Raw genomic sequence first — 18,831 nt, 5'->3', positions numbered from 1 at the left:
ATGATATTACAAGAAATTATTTATGTACAATATTGAATAGCAACAAAAATGTGTCTATATTCACATGTTCTATTTTATTAAAAATGCATAAAGTGTTTTCATTTATTATGTGTTCATACCACAACTTCCTAATGGTTTATAGTTATTGTTGCTATATGTAACAAGTATGCTATACTTGTTAGCAGCAAATACTCTGTTAATAACTGGTTTGCGATTTATTATAATGAGACTGTGAGCTTGTTATTTCAGTGTTTATTAATGTATGTTTAACCAACTGAAATTTCCTCAGTAGACACAAATTTTAATGTGAAAAATAAAAAAATGCATATATATATGAAATATGTCAAGTTCTAATTGGGAGCAAAAAAAAAACAAAAAAACAAAAAACAAATATGTTTAAACATCATGACATATCTATTTACAGTAACTAAGTACACATTTTCTAATTGTCATTTATCTATCAAACATATATTGAAAATTGAATTCAAATTAGGATGTGATGTGAGCCAAAGTTTCCAATCATGCTGGGAACCCCGCAATCTCTTTCTCTTCACTTGAGCTCATTTCTCCACTAATGACTTTGCCCTCTGATGCAAGCCAAGGGATCATCAAAGGTCCTTGAAACAAAAAGGGAAATATAGCAATTACTGGGACTTTCATCGGCAAGAAAGAGATTAAAAACCCTGTGGTTGTATAAGCAGCCGAGACGCAAACTGAGATCTGTTTCACTTGCATTTGTATATTCAAGCACTTCACTGCAGATGTTATTCATCAACATGTTCTTCCTTTTTTTTTTTTACAAGCTTCATTCATTTTTCCACCTATGCATGATAATAGAATCAAATGTATTATGTATTGCTAATCACATGATAAAAGCCCGTGGTGCTAGTAATGCATGTAGATTCCAAAATGCTGCGCATGTACAAGGACCGTCATTGCCTTTTTAACAGTGGCCTGAGGGAATGGAGTTGTCCCTTAGCCTCCATAACCATTGACACAAAAGGTCCCCAAACAATTTCAAATTACTGCTTTATTTCTCTCTTATATAATCCACCCACATTATTAAATCTACCACCTTCTGGGACTTTACTGATACAATAATATTACAGTGCTAAGATGTTTACATTCGAGGCCGCCAGCTTTTCTTGTTATAAACATGTATGCCCCTAGGACTTGTGCAATACGTATGCATACTACTTGGCCTAAATGAGGCACAGGTCATTTTGTTTTTAAGAGGGGTCAATATTACCGCAAGCAAGGGGCTAAGGCCAACAGCTGAACCTGACTGAGCAGAAAATGGCTCCTGATACTCACAGATGAGATCTATTATACATTAAACATGCTTGTAAATATTCACTAGTCAAACCATTCAAATGGAAAATATGGTTTAGGTCAAAGGTCTATGAAAATGTTGTCTCCAGAGGAAGTCCCCGAAGAGTGGAGGCAATGATGATAACAGGGAGAAACACCCATAGGGGACTAGGGAGAACATTAAGAGTTGTTTTACATGTTTGACTGTGGTAAAGCGATGATACCAGGGAGATAAATGATGGGCACTTATTAGACTGGACTGACCTGGAGTTATGTACCATGTTTAATGGAATGTAACGCTCCCATCAATTACAGTCATGCTGAATTACTAAGAATTAACATCCAATAAAGTTTTACGAATTGTTCTGTTTAAACATTTTATTAGCATAAAAAAGTCTTTGTTACAAGTATTAATAACGATGCAAGATTTTTTCCGTGCTTTTCTTTATTTTCACAACAGTAGCTGTTGAAATCTATGAATAGCAAACCACAAAAGACACTGAATATTATGTGAATATCAGTTTTATTAGTGGTTTGTCTCACTGACAGGATCACATGGCTTGAAAATTATTTCATCATGTTCAAGTCCAACAGTGGAACTACGGTGTTATCTTCTATTTTTGTCCCTCTCAGCCGTATATTTCAGAGGCCAGGAACAATGTAGTCTGACAGACATATTCTTTATGAGGGGCTCGTGGTCTCTCTAATTTGACACAGTTGTCAGAGATAAAGCTCCTTAGAGAGTGTGGCCATGCTCTGGGTAAGAATGGGGATTAAATTAACACCCCCACCTTCACATCCTCTGACCCCAATACCGGAGAATAAAACATACATGGTGACTCACTTCAACACCCCACATCTCCCTTCCAACTTCATGTCTAAGAGTAGTTTGATTTTATTGCTAAATAAAACAATATAACTCATCTCAGCTTGTCACTGCTGCTGTTTTTATTTTAGGAGCATGGGTTCAGGGGGTTCTTAAATATACACAAATGATTTGGGATTAAAACTCATATGCAGAAACAACGCTTTTTCTCAGATGTGGCAAAAAAAAAGTGGTCAGTAAAAGGAAGTAGCTCACACAGTGTAACAACACACACTCTCTCTCCTTAGTATACTTGTATCAAATGACCCCAGCACGTAAAATCAAATCAACACTGGAATGGATCATATCAAATTCTAATGAAAACATAATGTGCTCTTAAAACGTGTATTGGCCCGGCAGCCAGTCATCCAGAGAGTGTCCCCCAGATGACATGATGAATAGGGAACACCGATGGAATATGCATCAAAGTCGGGCTCATGATTTATGTAATAGCAGTCACTTGGACACTGATTAGCTGCTCTGTCAAGCGTGTAATACGAGAGGCACAACCCCTGGTTTATCAGTCATTTATCTGAAGTGCGTCCTGATATCATCACTGGATCCTAATGTCATCATTATGCCGCACAGCATGTGCGGGCCAGTGTGTCATGGTGCTAGCGACACTGCCTGTCAGGAGTTCAAGCCTCTTCATTTGCAAAATGCTCAGACATTCATAGCATTGTGTCAACAGTAAAATAGAGAAAGCTACATCACATCAGTGATGGAGGGACAGAAGCGCAGAGACACACTAAATAAGTGGGCACTTGAGGGTACAGAGAAATTTTTGTCCCATCTTTGCGGTCTTGGAGACGCTTTCATGATGATCAGGCTAATTCTTTAGAGAGGAGTGGAGTTACAAATAGAATGAAAAGAAAAAAAAAAACAAGTTGCTTTCTTCTTGCTTTGGTTGTGGTTTGATTTAGAGGAAAAGACATAACATCACAACTGTACTATGGATATGCACGAGAACCCCCAAACCTCCTCAATGTGCAATGTGAGGCCCTCTGAGCCATTTTTTTTTCTGATTAAAATGCACACTCACACACACCACTGTGTGAGAGGATAGTGGTTGTTCAGTCTGTCAGGACTTTCCTGCTCTCCAAGAGAATATCTGATATCATAAATGACTGCAACTCCTCCTACGCCAACATGAGAGTGAGATTGTGAACACAGGAAAAGAGAGCAAGACACAGACAGGCTCCATTTGACTGAACCATGACAATCATATATTACCGGATGGACAAACTGCTAATAAACAATATCTGTTATTATGACAAAAAAAAGGGTTAGGGTTGTTATTCTCACAAACATCTGGTGCTGTACACTAAAAGGAAGCCGTGCGACATATAAGTCCATCAACACCTCACACAAACAAAAATAGTGAGGGAAACTGAACAGGAAAAGGAGCTCTTTGAGTCCCAAACAAAAGATATCAGCCCGGCTGCCAACACAGACAGGGCACCACACCTTGGCAATGATACCGCTCACAATCAAAGGAACAGTCGTCATCAATGGAACCCTGTTTTTAAAGGATATCTTAAAAAGATTGAAAATATGTGTCATTATGGAAAACAATTGAACCTTGAGCTTTTAGTATGGCAAATTTTATCACTCACACGCACTTTAGGTTGTTTGCCACAACACATAATGACTCGAATATTTCCTGTTTTTAATGCAACATTTCCACCAATTAGAATAAATATGTCGCTTAACAATTAAAATGAAAATATACAGATCAGCCTTGATGTGTCAAATGCAATTAAAATAAACTTAGAATAAATAAAAATATAAAAACACACACAAAAATGTTCTTGTAAGTTTAATATTTGAACATCTTATTGGCCTTTTTAGTTAAATGTGAGAAAGTAAACTCCAAACATCTATATAAATATGAGACATTCACATACAGTATGATGAGCTGGCCATTGAATGCAACATTAAAATGATTTCAAACAGTATGGCTCAGAAGATCCAGCAGAGGGGGCTGCTTACTGCAATCATATGCTGATTAATTGAGCTTGATTCTCCCCATGCTGCGAACATAAGTTGTCCCACACTGTAGGCTACATGTTGGTATGTGGGTAAAGGTTACAAGGCTTTATCGAAGTCACCTTTTACCACAGGTAGCCCTTCACATCATTTGTGATGAATGTTAAGAAAACAGTGATTTTCTGATTATCCCTCATCAAGCCTATATCAAACTAGGTTATGTTCATTTTTATTAATTGTGCATGTTGCTCTCTAATTAGCTAATGAGAGACAAAAAGCAGGTTTAGAGCAGAAAAATGCAAATGACTCTTAGAAAATAGCACAAAAAAAGTAAATGGCAAGGCTGAGAATCATCCTTCATTGAAATGTCAGAGATAAATGGCTCAAATGTCACATCAATTAAAACGGGGGACAGTTAGTAGTTCATTAAAGAGAGAGCCATATTGCACCGTCGGGTACCGTTGCCAACCCTTACTATCTGGGGCAGACTGGCAGCGGGTCCAGATGGCACGGAAATCCTCACAGATTTCAAAATGGTCTCTGCAGGGGTGGCGTTTTCTCCCCCCGCTCCCACCCTCACCGCTGAGATGGGGTGTGGGCCACAGGCCCACGCCGGCCTACACATTCCAAACGGAGGCATGCAGAGAGCTGAAGGCTCCACAGAAATAAAAAATAAAGCTGCAGAAGACAACAGACACTTAAAAAATACATGACTGATGCCACATTCTTTGTTATAATGACTAAAATATATGATTCAGATTAATCTAGGACTGCTCCAGGCAACATAAGGCAACTCCCTCTCCTTTAGACTGCATAAAACTCTAATAAAAGGATTGAGTAGTGCCCCATGTGTTGTTCATAATAACATGCTGACTTTATTAGTTGGTAATACATAAGATTTTATTGGTTGTTGCAGCCGCATAGGTGTCTTTTATCCACAAACATTATGCCTAGGACCCAAAAGACCTCACTGAGAAGCTGTCACTAGAGATACAGAACTGGATAAATGTCTCAGCTATAAGTAGAAAGATAACAGTGTTTGAAATTAATGCTCAAAATATGCATTATCATATTTTTCTTGTAAAAACATCAAGCAAATCAAATATCTAAATCACTAACATTACCGGTCTTCGCTGTTCTGGGGACCCCCTGAAGGACCCCAAATCCCAACTTGAGACCTATTAGGGAAGTCTTCCATCACGTCTGTCCTTGTAGGGGGCGGAGCCGAGACTTTCTCAAGCCAATTACAGAGCGAGAGCGGACTTTTGCTGCTCGTGATTGGACGACTCGACCACGCTGCCCGGAGAAACAGGAAGAGTAATTTGTTTTGCTAAGGGAGGAAGATTGGGCGCTGTACTAACACTGAACGGATGAAGGAGGACTCGGCTGTAAGCTACAATGCTATTTAACTGTGTAAAACTTTGTGGAAGTACTTTTCACATAAAATGAACCCCAGAAATTGTTCACGCACGTGAGCATCCGAGGTTTACGTTCAAATGAAGGGTAGCATCGGCCCTTACACGAAACTCCGCTTACTTTTTTAGACATGTCAGACAAATATCTGTGATTAAAAGCGCAGTTTTAGGTGGTTTCAAGACAAATACCAAATCTACGGGTTGTAGCAAACGTCCTCCCTATTTCGGGGCGAATTTCCTGAATTTTAAACAGCACATGTTGCATTTACACACCTGCACGGTCACGGTATGCTTTCTACTCAATTAATCACGCAGGTTTGACCAGGAACTAGTCTAACGAGAAACGAGAGGAATGATTGACGAGCGCGAGGATCCTGCCAGCGATTCTTTTAACACAAGCTGCTTATTGTTTGTTGTTCCTCGCTGCGAAAAAAGCTGGGTGCACATCAAACATTCAAGCACTCACTAAGCAGACTAGTGCACCGCGTCGACAACGGCAAATGATAAACATAACATTGTTTTTAATGAGCGCTGACTATTAAACTAAGGCCATCATTGCCAAAGTCCATTATTTCCTTCCATCGGTTTATTACCAGCTTGCTAAATGGCAGACAGTGTGTGTTCAACGCTTATCCAAAGTGCAGTGTACCATTGTTTGGCTCAGAAATTTTTTTTCGCCTTTATTGTCAGTTCAGGCAAACCCCTGATGAATACAGTGAGAGCTGCAAGAGTAGAAACAAGAAAGTTGAAGCACACGCATTTGTGATCACATACCATGACAGATGTGGTGGTGCGCGTTTGTGTAGGGCTGGGAGGGAGGGGTAAAAGACATCCAGTATGAAATTAAATGTACTGTTTGGAATAAGAAGTGAGATATTATTTATTTAGTTTTTGCTTGAGGTCTACAGCTCATGATTTTTCTTTTTTCTTTTTTTTTTTTTTTTTTTTTTAATTATTATGGACTGTTATGAGAAAGCAAGGGGAAATGTCCATCAAAATATCTTGAGGCTCAAAATGACATCTCCCAATTGTTTTTGCCGTCTGACTAACAGTGCATAGCTCTCCCAAATTCAGTTTACTATCCCTTAAGACAAAGAAAAGAAGAAAACAGTCACTTTTGAGAAGGTAGAACACAGGGTTTGCACTTTTTTCTGGAGGATATAAAAGGATTAATTTTTTACAGTTTTTGCCGGTTACAACAAAATGATTAAATGCTTTTTACATTTGTTGGCTGTTTGATTAAAAAGTTACTACACAAGACTGCAGTGCTAAAAGTTTGGCTGCTGGGAACCATAAAGCTGGCTGATAAAACAAAAAAAAAACTTTTATATGTTTGCTAACTATTTGAAATATCTATACTGCAAAGTTCACTATCACAAGCTTTTAAGTCTATAGATATGCAAGACTTACAAGAATTAATCACTTATTCATTCACTGGAAAATACAGTAATACTTTGATGTTCTTTTAAGTGATTTTGGTAAACAAAGGCTCCATTTATTTATTTTCTAGTAATGGCTTTTTGCATCTAAACATTTGTTGGTGCGTTTTTCTCATGGCCCTTTTTCTGTTTGCGTTTGATTCGAAAACAACACAGGAACACTGTGTCGTTCCTCTGCTATTCCGATTAAATTCAAATATAATATCTGCTTAATGAAAAGATAAAAACAAAGAAAATAGTCCCCTTTTACAGCTCTACAAAAGTCACAAGATTTGATTGATCAAATAAATTTACCAATGTTGATTGTATGTATTAGAAGTTTTTTTTGGGGTTTTTTTTTTTTTTTTTTTGGTGCTGTAGTTTTACCCTTTACTCTTTTTAGATCAAGGTTCTGTAAAGTGAAGGTTTCCTTGGTTGAAACTCCTACAATCAATGTGACCTTTATTTATTATAACCCCATCTCTCAGAAACTCACATATAACATAGTCAATCATCTCTCCTTCCCTCAAAGTAAAAATAAAAAAGGAACTGCTGTCTGGTTATTGCCAGTATCCATCTCAGTCGTCAGAAAAGCTGCACGTTTTTGCTGTTGTTAAGGGCTGGAAACCAGAATCCCATTGGAGTTGCACCCTAAGGAACAAATTTAATGCTAGAAAAACATCCCGGCCATCAACCAAAAATGACGGATTGAAAATAATGTCGAGCTATCTTGGGAATCCCCCACCAGACAAGGGAACAGACTGCATTGTTTTTCTCATTTATGTGATATATAGAACAGAAAGAGGGGAAAAAATGGGCGATTTATTGGTTAGATAGGCGGATTCTTTCCCATGCACAAAAGAAATATTTGAGAGTAATGTCGGGTTCAAGTCACATCATGACATTGTTTGGGGGCTAGGTGTTCAAATACGTTAGTCATCTTCTTTTGGTGGCGTGCTTGCTTTTCAATAGATCATTCAATGCAAATATGTGTGGGAAATTGCTAAAGTTGCCACATGAATATGTCAATGAACACAGTAATTTGTACTTCCTCAGCAGGGCAGCAGGATGAAGAAGCAGAAGGAGAGCCAGTGCACTCAGAAGACCATCTCATTGCTGAGCCCCCTGGGGACGATCCAAGTCAGTGGATGTGAGAATGGTGTGCACACCATCCAGATCCTAATGGATGTCGCACCTGCTGAAAGGTACTGTACAACAGCCGGGCTGGTGACGTGATAAACAAAGGTGTGAAATTTACAGGCAGACAGAATCCACTCCTGTGATGGAGTGCCACCATTCCTCATTGGAAGCAGGGCATTTTTGTAGATCCCACAAGAAATATCCTGGAGAAAGTTGCGCAAATATGAGCAGGCACTAGAAATATGAGGGGCACTAGAATACAGTTGGGCTTGAAATTAGATTTCTGATGGCATGCGGTTGTGATTCTTCCTGCAGTATATTTGAAATTTCAGAAAAATAACTTGTTTATTACCCTCAAGGGAGTTGATTAGAAGTGATGTCTAGGAGGTCAGCTGAGGCCAAGGGGAGCAAGGACTGTTGTGTCCTTTTATTTTTTTTTTCTTTTGTTTGTTTGTTTGTTTGTTTTTTATTTTTCCTTCAATTTGCATGGAGTAATTTAGCATCAACTGGCACTCAGTAATGTAATATATGGTTGCATTTCATGGCCTGCCCATCCCTCAAAATTGTCAGGATGAAGACAGCCTTACTGAAGCGACTGAAACTGATTAAAGCCAGAGTTAATAAGTACTTATTCCTTCGTTTTACAGGTCCACATCCGACATCTCGGATTAGTTTTGATTAGATTGAAATTAAATGCCCAAGTATCACAGATTCGCATTTGATAAACTTGAATGATTTGGGAAATTAAACCATCTCACATGCACCCGGATAAGAAGTTACCCTTTCCAAAATGTATGTTTAAATTCTAATTTATGGAAACCCATTAATGACCTTGTATATTATACCTCAACACGTGTTTCCTTTTCGACTGTCTGCCATTTCCTAAAATTCATCAAGCAGGAAAAACATTCCACTTGTTGTTAATGAGTTGAAGTCAGAAAATTAATAATATGGAATTTTGATTATGGAAGATGTCCTGTAACCATGCGCAAGCACCTTTTTCCCATCTCCTAGCAAAAGGGGTTTAATTTGTGTGTTCAGGTTCAGTAGGAATATGCAAATGAATTTAATGATTCGCATCACTAGATCATTTCTCAGTTTAATATCATTTGCCACGTCGGTCATAAGTGGAGCTTCGATCACATCGCTGTCTGTGTGTTCTCTAAGGTGTGAGCAAGAAATCATTAGGAAAATGTTAAGATTTTATCACAACCAGTTGAATATGATGTTATTGTCACAGGAGAGGGGAACTAGAGCCACCTCCGATATGCGGAGTAATTCAATGTAAACAGGCATTAAGGAAGGCGAGATAAAGTGACAAAATACAGGCTTATCTTTGCAACGGGCTTTACATGTAGATCTCAGAAAAGCCTTGCTGTAGCAGTAATAGTTCAGATCAGGCATTTCCATTGATTTATTTATGACATACTAAACAAGGCTCTTTCCAGCTTTGGATGTGGTGTGGTGCAGGCTTAGGAAGTCACTGTGATAAATGATCTCTAAGAGCGTATTTTGGATAAGGGAAATAGATAACATCCATGCATAAAATAAAGGCGGGGGGGGGTTCAGAAGATATTTGTTAGCGAGCCACAGCTTTAAAGGCTTACATGACAGTGTTTGCTTTCAATGTTTTTTTCGACTCACTATTGGCTGGTGCTGAGTGGCTGGAACTGCAACAAAAAGCATTTGTGGCATTGATAGATAGTTATTGATAAATGCCATTATAGCTACATAAACGGCCTTGAAGTATTGCTTACACACCATGACCGTCAACTCTTTCTAATAGAAACGTCTCAAGCCCCTTTTGCTTCCTAACTGATCTTAGGAACATTTCCTGAAATCAACCTCCTCTGCCAGTCTAACGACAGCCCTGAAGGCACCATCAGATGAACAAATTCATTACATCTCAACAACCCCTGTTGGGGCCCTGTGCACCAGCCTCCCTGTTACCCAGCTTTTACCCTCTTTAGTTTTTAGTATGGCCTCAGCATTCACAGAAAAATGATATGCATTTTGTTTACAGGAGATTACTGTTATCTGAAATATGATGCTTCTTGCCTCTTTCACACAGAGCACAGACACATAATACAGAGGAAATCATAGAGCAGTTTTTTATTAGGGTGAAAAATGAAAAAAAAAGGGCTGGACTCCTGCCCCGAGACATTTTGTGAGCATATTATTTTACAATGCTTTGATCAATTTGTCTGTCAAGCTGGCTGAGATGTGGGGGAGCGGGAAAAAAGCAATTTAGCTTGTGAGGTCCTCAATAGAAATGTACTGCAGCAGCCTGCGTATGACATGTTGCATTAGAACCTGAGTAGCCTTTATTGCCTGATAATGTCGCAAGGCAATGCTGATATCAATCACCCTTTAACAGCCAGTATGATGTGTTTTTATGGAAAGAAAAGAAAAATAATGCACGAAGCATTTCTTGGAAAATAATTGATTTAATTCTGAGCTCAGGGAGTTCTACTTTTAACAACATAAAAAATATTGTGTTGGAAAAACAGGCACAAAAAAGTGGTAGAAGCTAAAAATGGTTAAGAACACGCTCTTTGCATACGCTTCTATAGAAAATTGTAATTAATTTTACACGGATAAAACACTCATTTGCATATAGATATAAACAATATATTTGTGCATCTGAATTCCCAGCACACTCAGGTCATGTGATCTGCCTAAAATCCTAAGTGGCTGAGACCAAAATTATCATTACACTTCCCAGGCCATAAATCCTCCTTTTTTTCTCCGACACAAAGCCTTATAAATCTGTGTCTGATTTTTCACATTGCACATTGTTTTTAGTTAATGATTTTCATCTGTTTGTTGTTGCTGTGATAGCGGGGAAATGTACCATATGCTCCGGCAAAAGACAAATGATTAGCAAATGAAATTCTGGACAGCTGTCTGACTGAAAGCGTTTGGTTGATAGCATTCTGCTACCATAATTAGCTTAAGCTTTGGGTTAATTAACTTTCTACCTGGATATGCATAATAATAGCATTCTGCAGAAAGCCAAGGAGCTTCCAGTATATCAGCTGCAAAGGCTGGCTTTTTATTTTGCATTTCGCCAGCATATTTCAATTTCAAGGGGCGATTTAACTCGGGAGCATCGTCAAATATTGTAGATTTTACTCCCCAAGCCAGATAATTCTGAAACAATAGGGGTGTATTATGTGGCAGAAATGCCATTTCTGAATGTAATTAAAGCGGATGAAAGCAATCACCAATTTTTAAATGCTTTTGTCTAGCATGAGGCCTACTTGTAAAAAAAAAAAAAATATCCATCAAGCGGAGAAAAGAGGCAAGAGAACCCCCAAGTCCTTATATAGGAGGCCTTTGAGACTGAAGTGAAGTACAACAGTAATTAGTCTTTTGTATGAATTTGCTGGCCATGGTCATGATTAGTTAAGCATATGAGAGGACTGCAGGACTGCATTGCTCTTAAAGAGGAGGGTGTTAAAGTCTATTTATCACCAGTTATCCTCACAGCTTTCCATTATCACTGACAACACTGGATGGGGCCTGAGAACAGCCTAATTGTTCTGAGGTGGAGTGTTTTTGTGTCAAACCCGTCACCCCATTCACATTGGCATTCATAAGCAGCCAGACATTTTCCATCTATCTAGCCCTAATACCCAAGCTGTCACAACAGCTTTTACACACTACCAACGCTAGTGTGAAATATCTTAGGTGATGCATTTATCGTTTTTCTCACACTCGTGTAGTGTTGTGAATCAATGTCCTGGTTCACACTGAATAGCAGTATGGTAAATGTGCTCCCTGGTTGGGGCCTGTTTACATGATGTGCTCACACACCGGGAACCATAACAACAACTTCTTTTCCGCTGTAGTTTCTCTCTTCTGTCAGTGTTTCTCTCCCCGGATCTGTTATATTTAGTCAATTTTTTATTACTTTAATTTTTTTTTTTTTCCCCCAGATAGATGGATATTTAAAGGCGCGTGTGTTAAATAAACTGCTTACATTAAGGAACTAAAACGCTTCGTCATGCAAACGGCAACCTTCTGAGATATTGAATGAAATCATCAATAAAGCAGAGGGGAGACTTTTTGACGTAGTCCCTTTAGAAATGGCATGAATAATTCATTTCGTAATGATATTCAGATGATTTTTGTTCTATTTTTTACTACAGCTTTAGAATAATGTTTTGCATGTTATGAAGTGTAGTACTCAGCTGCGTATTCATTAAGGTGCTGCTCCCACTGGCCCTTGGACCCATCTGCACTCTATGTTTATGCCTCTGTCTCTTGGGACTGTCCCAATCAGGCTGCATGTGCCATTTCCTGTGTAAACCAACACCTGTGTAACACACTACCTGTAAACCGCCCCACACAGACGAGACACTGACATTCGCTCTGATGAAAAATTTGCAAATGTTGTGGTTTCTAAAGCAGACCCTCCAGGGTGAGGCTGAAAGCCGAATAAGAGTTTTCTTTCATTGTAGAGACGCAGTTAAAAGCAACTCCTGCTATTTTTTTCCCTCTTTTTTTTATTTCCTTACCCCCCCACTTGTCCCTGCTGTCAACTGGGAAGTTTTTCCAGCATGGGTTGTGCTAGTTTGTTTCAGAACTTGATTGGATTCTATATCTGCAACATGCAGAAGTGTACAGTGTGTGACATACTAAGGCAATATGCAGCGAGATGATTCGACTCTGACATCTTGGAGAGGAGTACGAGTCAATTATGCCCAAGTGTTGTTCTTGCTTATCTTCCTGCAGCACCAAACAAGGATTTAGTCAAGGATTTAGGGGTGAGGGGGCGGTGGTGGGGATCATGGTAAGCGGTTCACAACAAAACACTCAAAACTCTTGGGAGCGGGCACTGATTTAAAAATAAATTACAGAAGACGAAGTGCTAACACTCAAGGGCCCTCAGCAGTGCTGGCGTACACAGGTGAAGATTAGCCTCCTCGCTAATCAGAGGAACAAGGCAGTAATTTGCTCTGAACACAGACAGTAATTAGGACTTGGTGACACTGGATTCCCATAATGCCTTTGTGCTTGACGTGGTCAAATTTTGACAGAGGCTATCCATGCAGGGTCACTGTCCCCTCAGTCTCCTGGCCCTCTTCAGCTGCAGCTCTAAAAGGTCCCTGCAGTTACAGGGGATCCCTAATGTACTTTGTGCCTCCCTCACTGGCTCCTTACCATTCGGGTAATTGGAATCTCTTACTGTGGCACTTGAGAATAGAGGCTAAAAACGCTATTTGAAACTGCTCAGTAGTCTGTTGTAGATAAACATTGCAGAGTCGACTCAGGGTGTGGATACACTACATAATGGAGTAAGAGTTAAGGCTCTGGTAATACATGCCTTCACTGACTCCTGTGGCTAGCCAGTTGGGAGAAGACCTAATTGTTGTGTGCTTTGTTGCCTACTCTGCAGTATTTTACCACTACCTTTATGTATTGGATTGAGCGTTGCAGCCTCTATGGCGGACATTTGCTAATAAGAGTTGCTGTATATCTGGAGAGCAGTTTCTCCAGCCCAGCTGTTTTTATTTTTAAACAGCGGAGAATAAAACCTCTACCCTTGCAACAGAGCAGGAAGCATTCCTTACAGCGTACCACTCCAAAAGCTCTTGACTTTAGTGCCTTAGTAGCTAGATAGGCATCTGAATGATGTTCAAATGGTTGAACGCACTGCATTGAGCAAGTGGCTTACAATTGTATCACAGCCTTTTGCTCAGAGACCATCAGGATCTTGACATTCATAGAGACATGCGGTATTTTTTTCCCTTTTTAGACAGTCATTTTAGCCTTTTTTCATGCTCTCTTGAGTCTTTGACATCTCTGAGTTAAGTATCTGCCGCTATAAGGCTGAGGAAAATATTGGACTGCTCTTGGCCTTTTCTATTTCATTCTCTGACCCGCCATGTTACCCATGATCGGTGAAGGAGAACTCTGGCAGGCTGTGTCAAAAGTGACAGCCGATCGAGTCAGGATGAGCGCCATCACGCTTCACAGGATGGAGGCTTGAGTTCTGAGTTTTTCCCCTTTTTGTGCAATATGCCATTACACCCTTCGCCAGATTCCTTTCAATTAGATCCTGCGGTTAACCTGTTTCATTCTTACGTCTACAGCTGATAGAAAAAGTCTGACTGAAGTCTTGCGCAGCTAGAGATACCAAATATTCCAAAGGAAATTGACAAGTTGAATGCATTTTTTTTTCCTTTTTGCCTTTGTCTCTTTCGATTGTTTCTTCCAGGATAAATGAAATAACCTTTAACATTATATAAATGCTCAATTCATTCTTTATATTAGAGTTGGAAAATAGGTAGAACTCCAAATGACTCCCACTTTACGCAACAATGATTTATGGTAATTGGAAATTGATTGTGACAGGAGCACAGTATTAGAAATTTTCTCAAATCACTATCTTGTATCAGGGGAAATATTCTTTTAAGTGCAGCAGATCCTAGGCTAGTTTGGAATTAGTTTCTTATTTCCTTAACTGTTATGAAATAGTAAATGGCTGAAGGACATTTCACGAAGTATGATTTATGCAGTCATGAAAAGAACAACTTGGCTGGAACCTAGTTTGAATTGTTTATATGAACTTAGTTTTTTAAGTACCCCCTATAATTACTACTAATTATGATTTTTGATTGCCATGCAGGGGATAGCAGTTACTTTAAGACAATATACAGATTGCTACTCCTTCGAGGGTTTCTTTGTAATTAGTACGACATTTATTACACATCTCTAATCTCTCATTTGAAGGCCATAGTTTCTAATGTGCCAGTCTGGACTCTATAAAGAACATATGATGCTGCATGACTCACTGAAGCGACTGGAAATGTAGCAGCAGCTACATCCTCACTGCCCACATGGTCTTTAAAAACAATCCCCCATTGCACCAAGAGGTGACAGACTTCAGCTCCACTGATGTTGTTCCTGTTTTTTTTTATTTTGCTGTTGTTTACCAGCCATAGCATGTCCTGCATCACATTAACTTTTACCACTGTCAATGTTGAATCACTCAAACATCTTTTAAAGCGGACTCATCCGCCGGCAAAAGGGGGAGAAGAGAATTAGCCACGGTGACAAGTCTGAAGTGCGAGCAGGAGGTCAAAGGTGCCGAGCCTTAAGCAAAGGTGCACTAGCCTTTGTCCGGTAGATTGTAAGGGCCTGCGGGTCCAACAGGAACATTTCCACACACAATATCCCCGAGCTGTCAGTGTGCAGCGGCTGGAACATCCTCTCAGAGAGAAGAGGGGGGGTAGAGGAGGTGGTGGTGGGTGGATGCGAGTTTGGGGGGTCTGGGGGGGGGGGGGGTTTTAGAAAGGGAACGGTGGCCTGAAGATCCTTGTTGAGAGAAAGAGAGACCGGGAAGGGGGTGGTGGGTGTGAGTCGGGGTGTATAGGTGGTGGGGAGCCAAAAAGAGCTGGAGTGGGAGGATAGAGAAATAGAGAGGGGGGAAATGAGGAGGGAGAGCTGGTGGAGGAGGAGGAGGGGTGCAATAGAAAGGAGAGACAATGACAAGTAGGGGCTGGCTGGGCACTCACCCATGCCGACAGAGATTGCCATGAGCCATGGCCATTGTTTGAGTGGGTCTCAGCACAGAGCCCGCTGGTGGGTTTCCGAGTTTTCACCACTCAACTATAAACTGCTGTGTGGTTTATTTAGAAATGAGAGTATTTACACCTTTTACTGTATTTACACCCACTGTTAAACTGCACCCAGGAGATTTTCATCACACAGCCACAAACTAGCAGGCAGAGCAGTTCTCTGAAAACTGACCTGCTCAGTCATAACACTCCAGTAAACCTCAGCTTCACATGTCCAATATAAAACGTTGCTCAAACTGTGACCTGCAGAAGTGTAAAAACACTTTAGGGCCATGTTGTTACGGCAGGCAGCAGAGAGACAGTCTTTGTGTTTAACAAAGCAAATGTCTATTATTAATACCATACAGGATAAGCCAATTTTGGGAAAACAAAAAAAAAAAAGAGCACTTAAATGGTGACATTATTTATTTATAAGTCCTGTACACCAGTTAATGGAATTGGCGGCCTGCTTTAGAATCCACAACACAGCTTGAGGTCCACTTTGGAGTAATGCACATGCTAAGAGAGGACCTTCCCAATAGGGTCTTTAAGTGTCAAATATGGGTCAGCCTGCTTGCATTGACCTGGGGGGTGGTCAGCAGCAGAGAGAAACTCAGCTGTTAAGTGATGCCAACTCAACCATCGGCAAATTCCTCCAAGCATCTACTCATGCTAAGATGCACGTCCAAGTGCAGTGCTATGCTGGCCAGCGCGGCTCTGGCCAAAAAAAATCCATTTATTCTTGTCATGAACTATAAACTAAACCCAGGCAGAGTTAAAGCCGTTGTTACGGTTGTGTTCTTAACTTTTTCTGACTTCTAAGAACTCTTTTTTTTTTTTTTTTTTTTTTTTTTTTTTTTCCCCTGAATTTTTTTTCTTCTTTCAGTTTTTGGAAAAAGCAGGTTTTACTTTCTCATGAACCGTTTGCGCTACTTTGACTGCTTTTACTTCCATACATTTCATATGTATCCACTATCTTTACATTTTTGGGGTTGAATCTCCTGACATTTGTCAAATTCCAGTGGCAGGAGCAACCTCGACATATGTAACGTTAGCTTTTAAACACGTCTCCATTAACAACTAAAGTTTCACTCTACAAATTATGTCATCCTGCATCTGTGTCATGTGTTATTACACTCTTGTGACATATTTTAGCACTGTTCAACCAAGAACTGGATATTATGATTGCTCCTCTGATCCCCATCTTACCTCCCCATCCCGCCTTACATCCCTCACAGGAGCAGCGAGGCCCCCATGAGCTGTGTGGTCAACGATAGCCCGGCAGAAACGAGCCCCGAGTTGCAGCTCTGCGTTGAATGGCTCCAGGCGTACTTCAGTGAGCCGCAGACCACTGGGAGTCTCCCGCTCCCTGCCTTTCACCACCCCGCCCTGCAAGGAGGTCTGTCATGGATAAATATTTGCAGAGCCATGACTGGGATCAGGCTTTCACTCTTAATTGTCAGTTACATCACTTACACTCACTGGCTCACTGTGTTATAATGAAGTATTTTATGGCTGAGAGGGAGAGTGAAGGAAAAGTGGGTGGTGTGTGAGCGGCAGAGAGAGAACAGAACACAGAGCTGTAACTTGGTTCAGTAATCTGTGGCAGCTCTTACCACGCGTGTTAGTCTTGGCAAGCTTTTCCATGATTCTTGGCACATTCTTTGAAACTGATCGAATTCCACTCTTGACATTTTGAGACAGGAAGCTTTGGTTTTTTTTTTTTCTTTCTTTCTTTCTCTTTTTTTTTTATTTTTTATTTTTAACGAGAACATGTGAATGGTGGTAAAGTTTGAATGAGCTTATTGTTGGCTTGACCAGTCGCTTGGGGTGAGTAAAATGAAAGCGGCCCAGAAATGGACAATTAGTGTCCTTTCAACTGGTTGTGTCTCCAAAGTGAATGATGGGAGTGTGCTGAGAGGAAAAATGGGGTTTGGGGGGGGGAGAAGAATTAATTAATGTCTTGGTGAAACACCAATACACATTAATGATGACTAATTTTTAAAATCACAGTCATGATTCAGGGGCATTTTCAAAGCAATTACAGGCATTTTCTTGGTCACTCTGAGATTTTCATTGCATTTAAACATAAAGATTTTAAAATGAACTAATTTAGACCCACAAGCGCTCCTACACAGAAAAAAAAAATCTAATATATGCATTTAACAATTGAGCCTCCCTTCCCCTGCAATCAGGCCTTAGTTGCTCTCTAATTTCATGCAGATCTGCAGTAGTTGAGTGATGGCATTTTCAATGAGCAGGTACTCCATCGAGACCCTGTATACAGCTATGAGTCCCACGCTCCCGCAAAGGCAATGCAGAAATACATCAGGACCAATTACGATATCAACTTTCAGTGTGATTCCCTTCGCCACCAAGTGCTTGTGTACCAGCCCCAGGCTCTTTCAAATCGCATCTCATCTGAAGTCTTTGGGGTTTTAATTAAATTTCAGGATAGATGGAATTCTTCATTAGTACCTGATCTGAATAGGTGATTGTGCTGTGTTCCACCTCTTTCCCTCGGCTGTTGTTTTGGGGCTCCGTAAATACAGGGTTTAGGCTTGGATTGCTCTCAGTAGTCAAAACCATAGGCCAAGCATGCTAAATATGAGCATCAAGAGTATTTGTCTTTTGAGGAAGGAAAATATATGTTTGTTTTGTTTTTTAGTTTAGTTTTTTTTTTTTTCTAATTCACAAATTTTTAAGGGTCGGATTGCACCATCCCGCTGTACAAATTCCTCCTCGATCAAGTCATGCAGCCACTGCCAGTCTGGGAAAAGAAAAATACAAGTTTAATCAGGTCATTACAATCTGTGACAACCAACTTTTGTTTGCACAGTTATCTTTGGGGAGAACCTGAACGCGACAGCGCTCTCGCAGCACTTGTCATGTAATATTGAGTTGTGACCTTCACTTGAAGTGTTGCCATGTTTATTTACACATTTCTGACAAAACAAGCCACTTTTCATATTAGCTGTCATGACATACCTGAGAAACAGAGGTGACATGAAAGGAGATGTGAGGCGCAGTTTTCTATAGTGTCTGACTGTCATGCACAACATCACACGCAAGTTTGGTCAACAGGGGTAAAGTAATAGTGTGAGCATGCAGGTTTTATGCTCAGT

General features: G+C 40.1%; 1 protein-coding gene across 2 annotated transcripts in view; it reads left to right on the top strand.

Annotated features, from left to right (window-relative positions):
• Positions 1–5,466: 5,466 nt before the first annotated feature.
• Positions 5,467–18,831, top strand: part of LOC306762216 (serine/threonine-protein phosphatase 2A 55 kDa regulatory subunit B delta isoform) — a gene marked incomplete at its 3' end in the record, with an annotated part of 113,709 nt that continues 100,344 nt past the window's right edge. Inside the window, exons 1-2 of one of the 2 annotated variants that reach the window (XM_079248642.1) lie at positions 5,467–5,553; positions 8,058–8,203. In XM_079248642.1, coding sequence (XP_079104768.1) covers positions 5,536–5,553; positions 8,058–8,203 — 164 coding nt within the window. In that variant the 5' untranslated portion in view covers positions 5,467–5,535. Of the gene's footprint in view, positions 5,554–8,054; positions 8,204–18,831 lie in introns of both variants that reach the window. The other variant, XM_079248641.1, reaches the window with a different exon arrangement.

This window comes from Telmatherina bonti (genome assembly GCF_933228915.1).
Source record: "Telmatherina bonti genome assembly, chromosome: 11".
NCBI lineage: Eukaryota > Metazoa > Chordata > Actinopteri > Atheriniformes > Telmatherinidae > Telmatherina > Telmatherina bonti.
The sequence above is the reverse complement of the archived record's forward strand: the minus strand, read 5'-3'. Positions and strand labels throughout refer to the sequence as shown.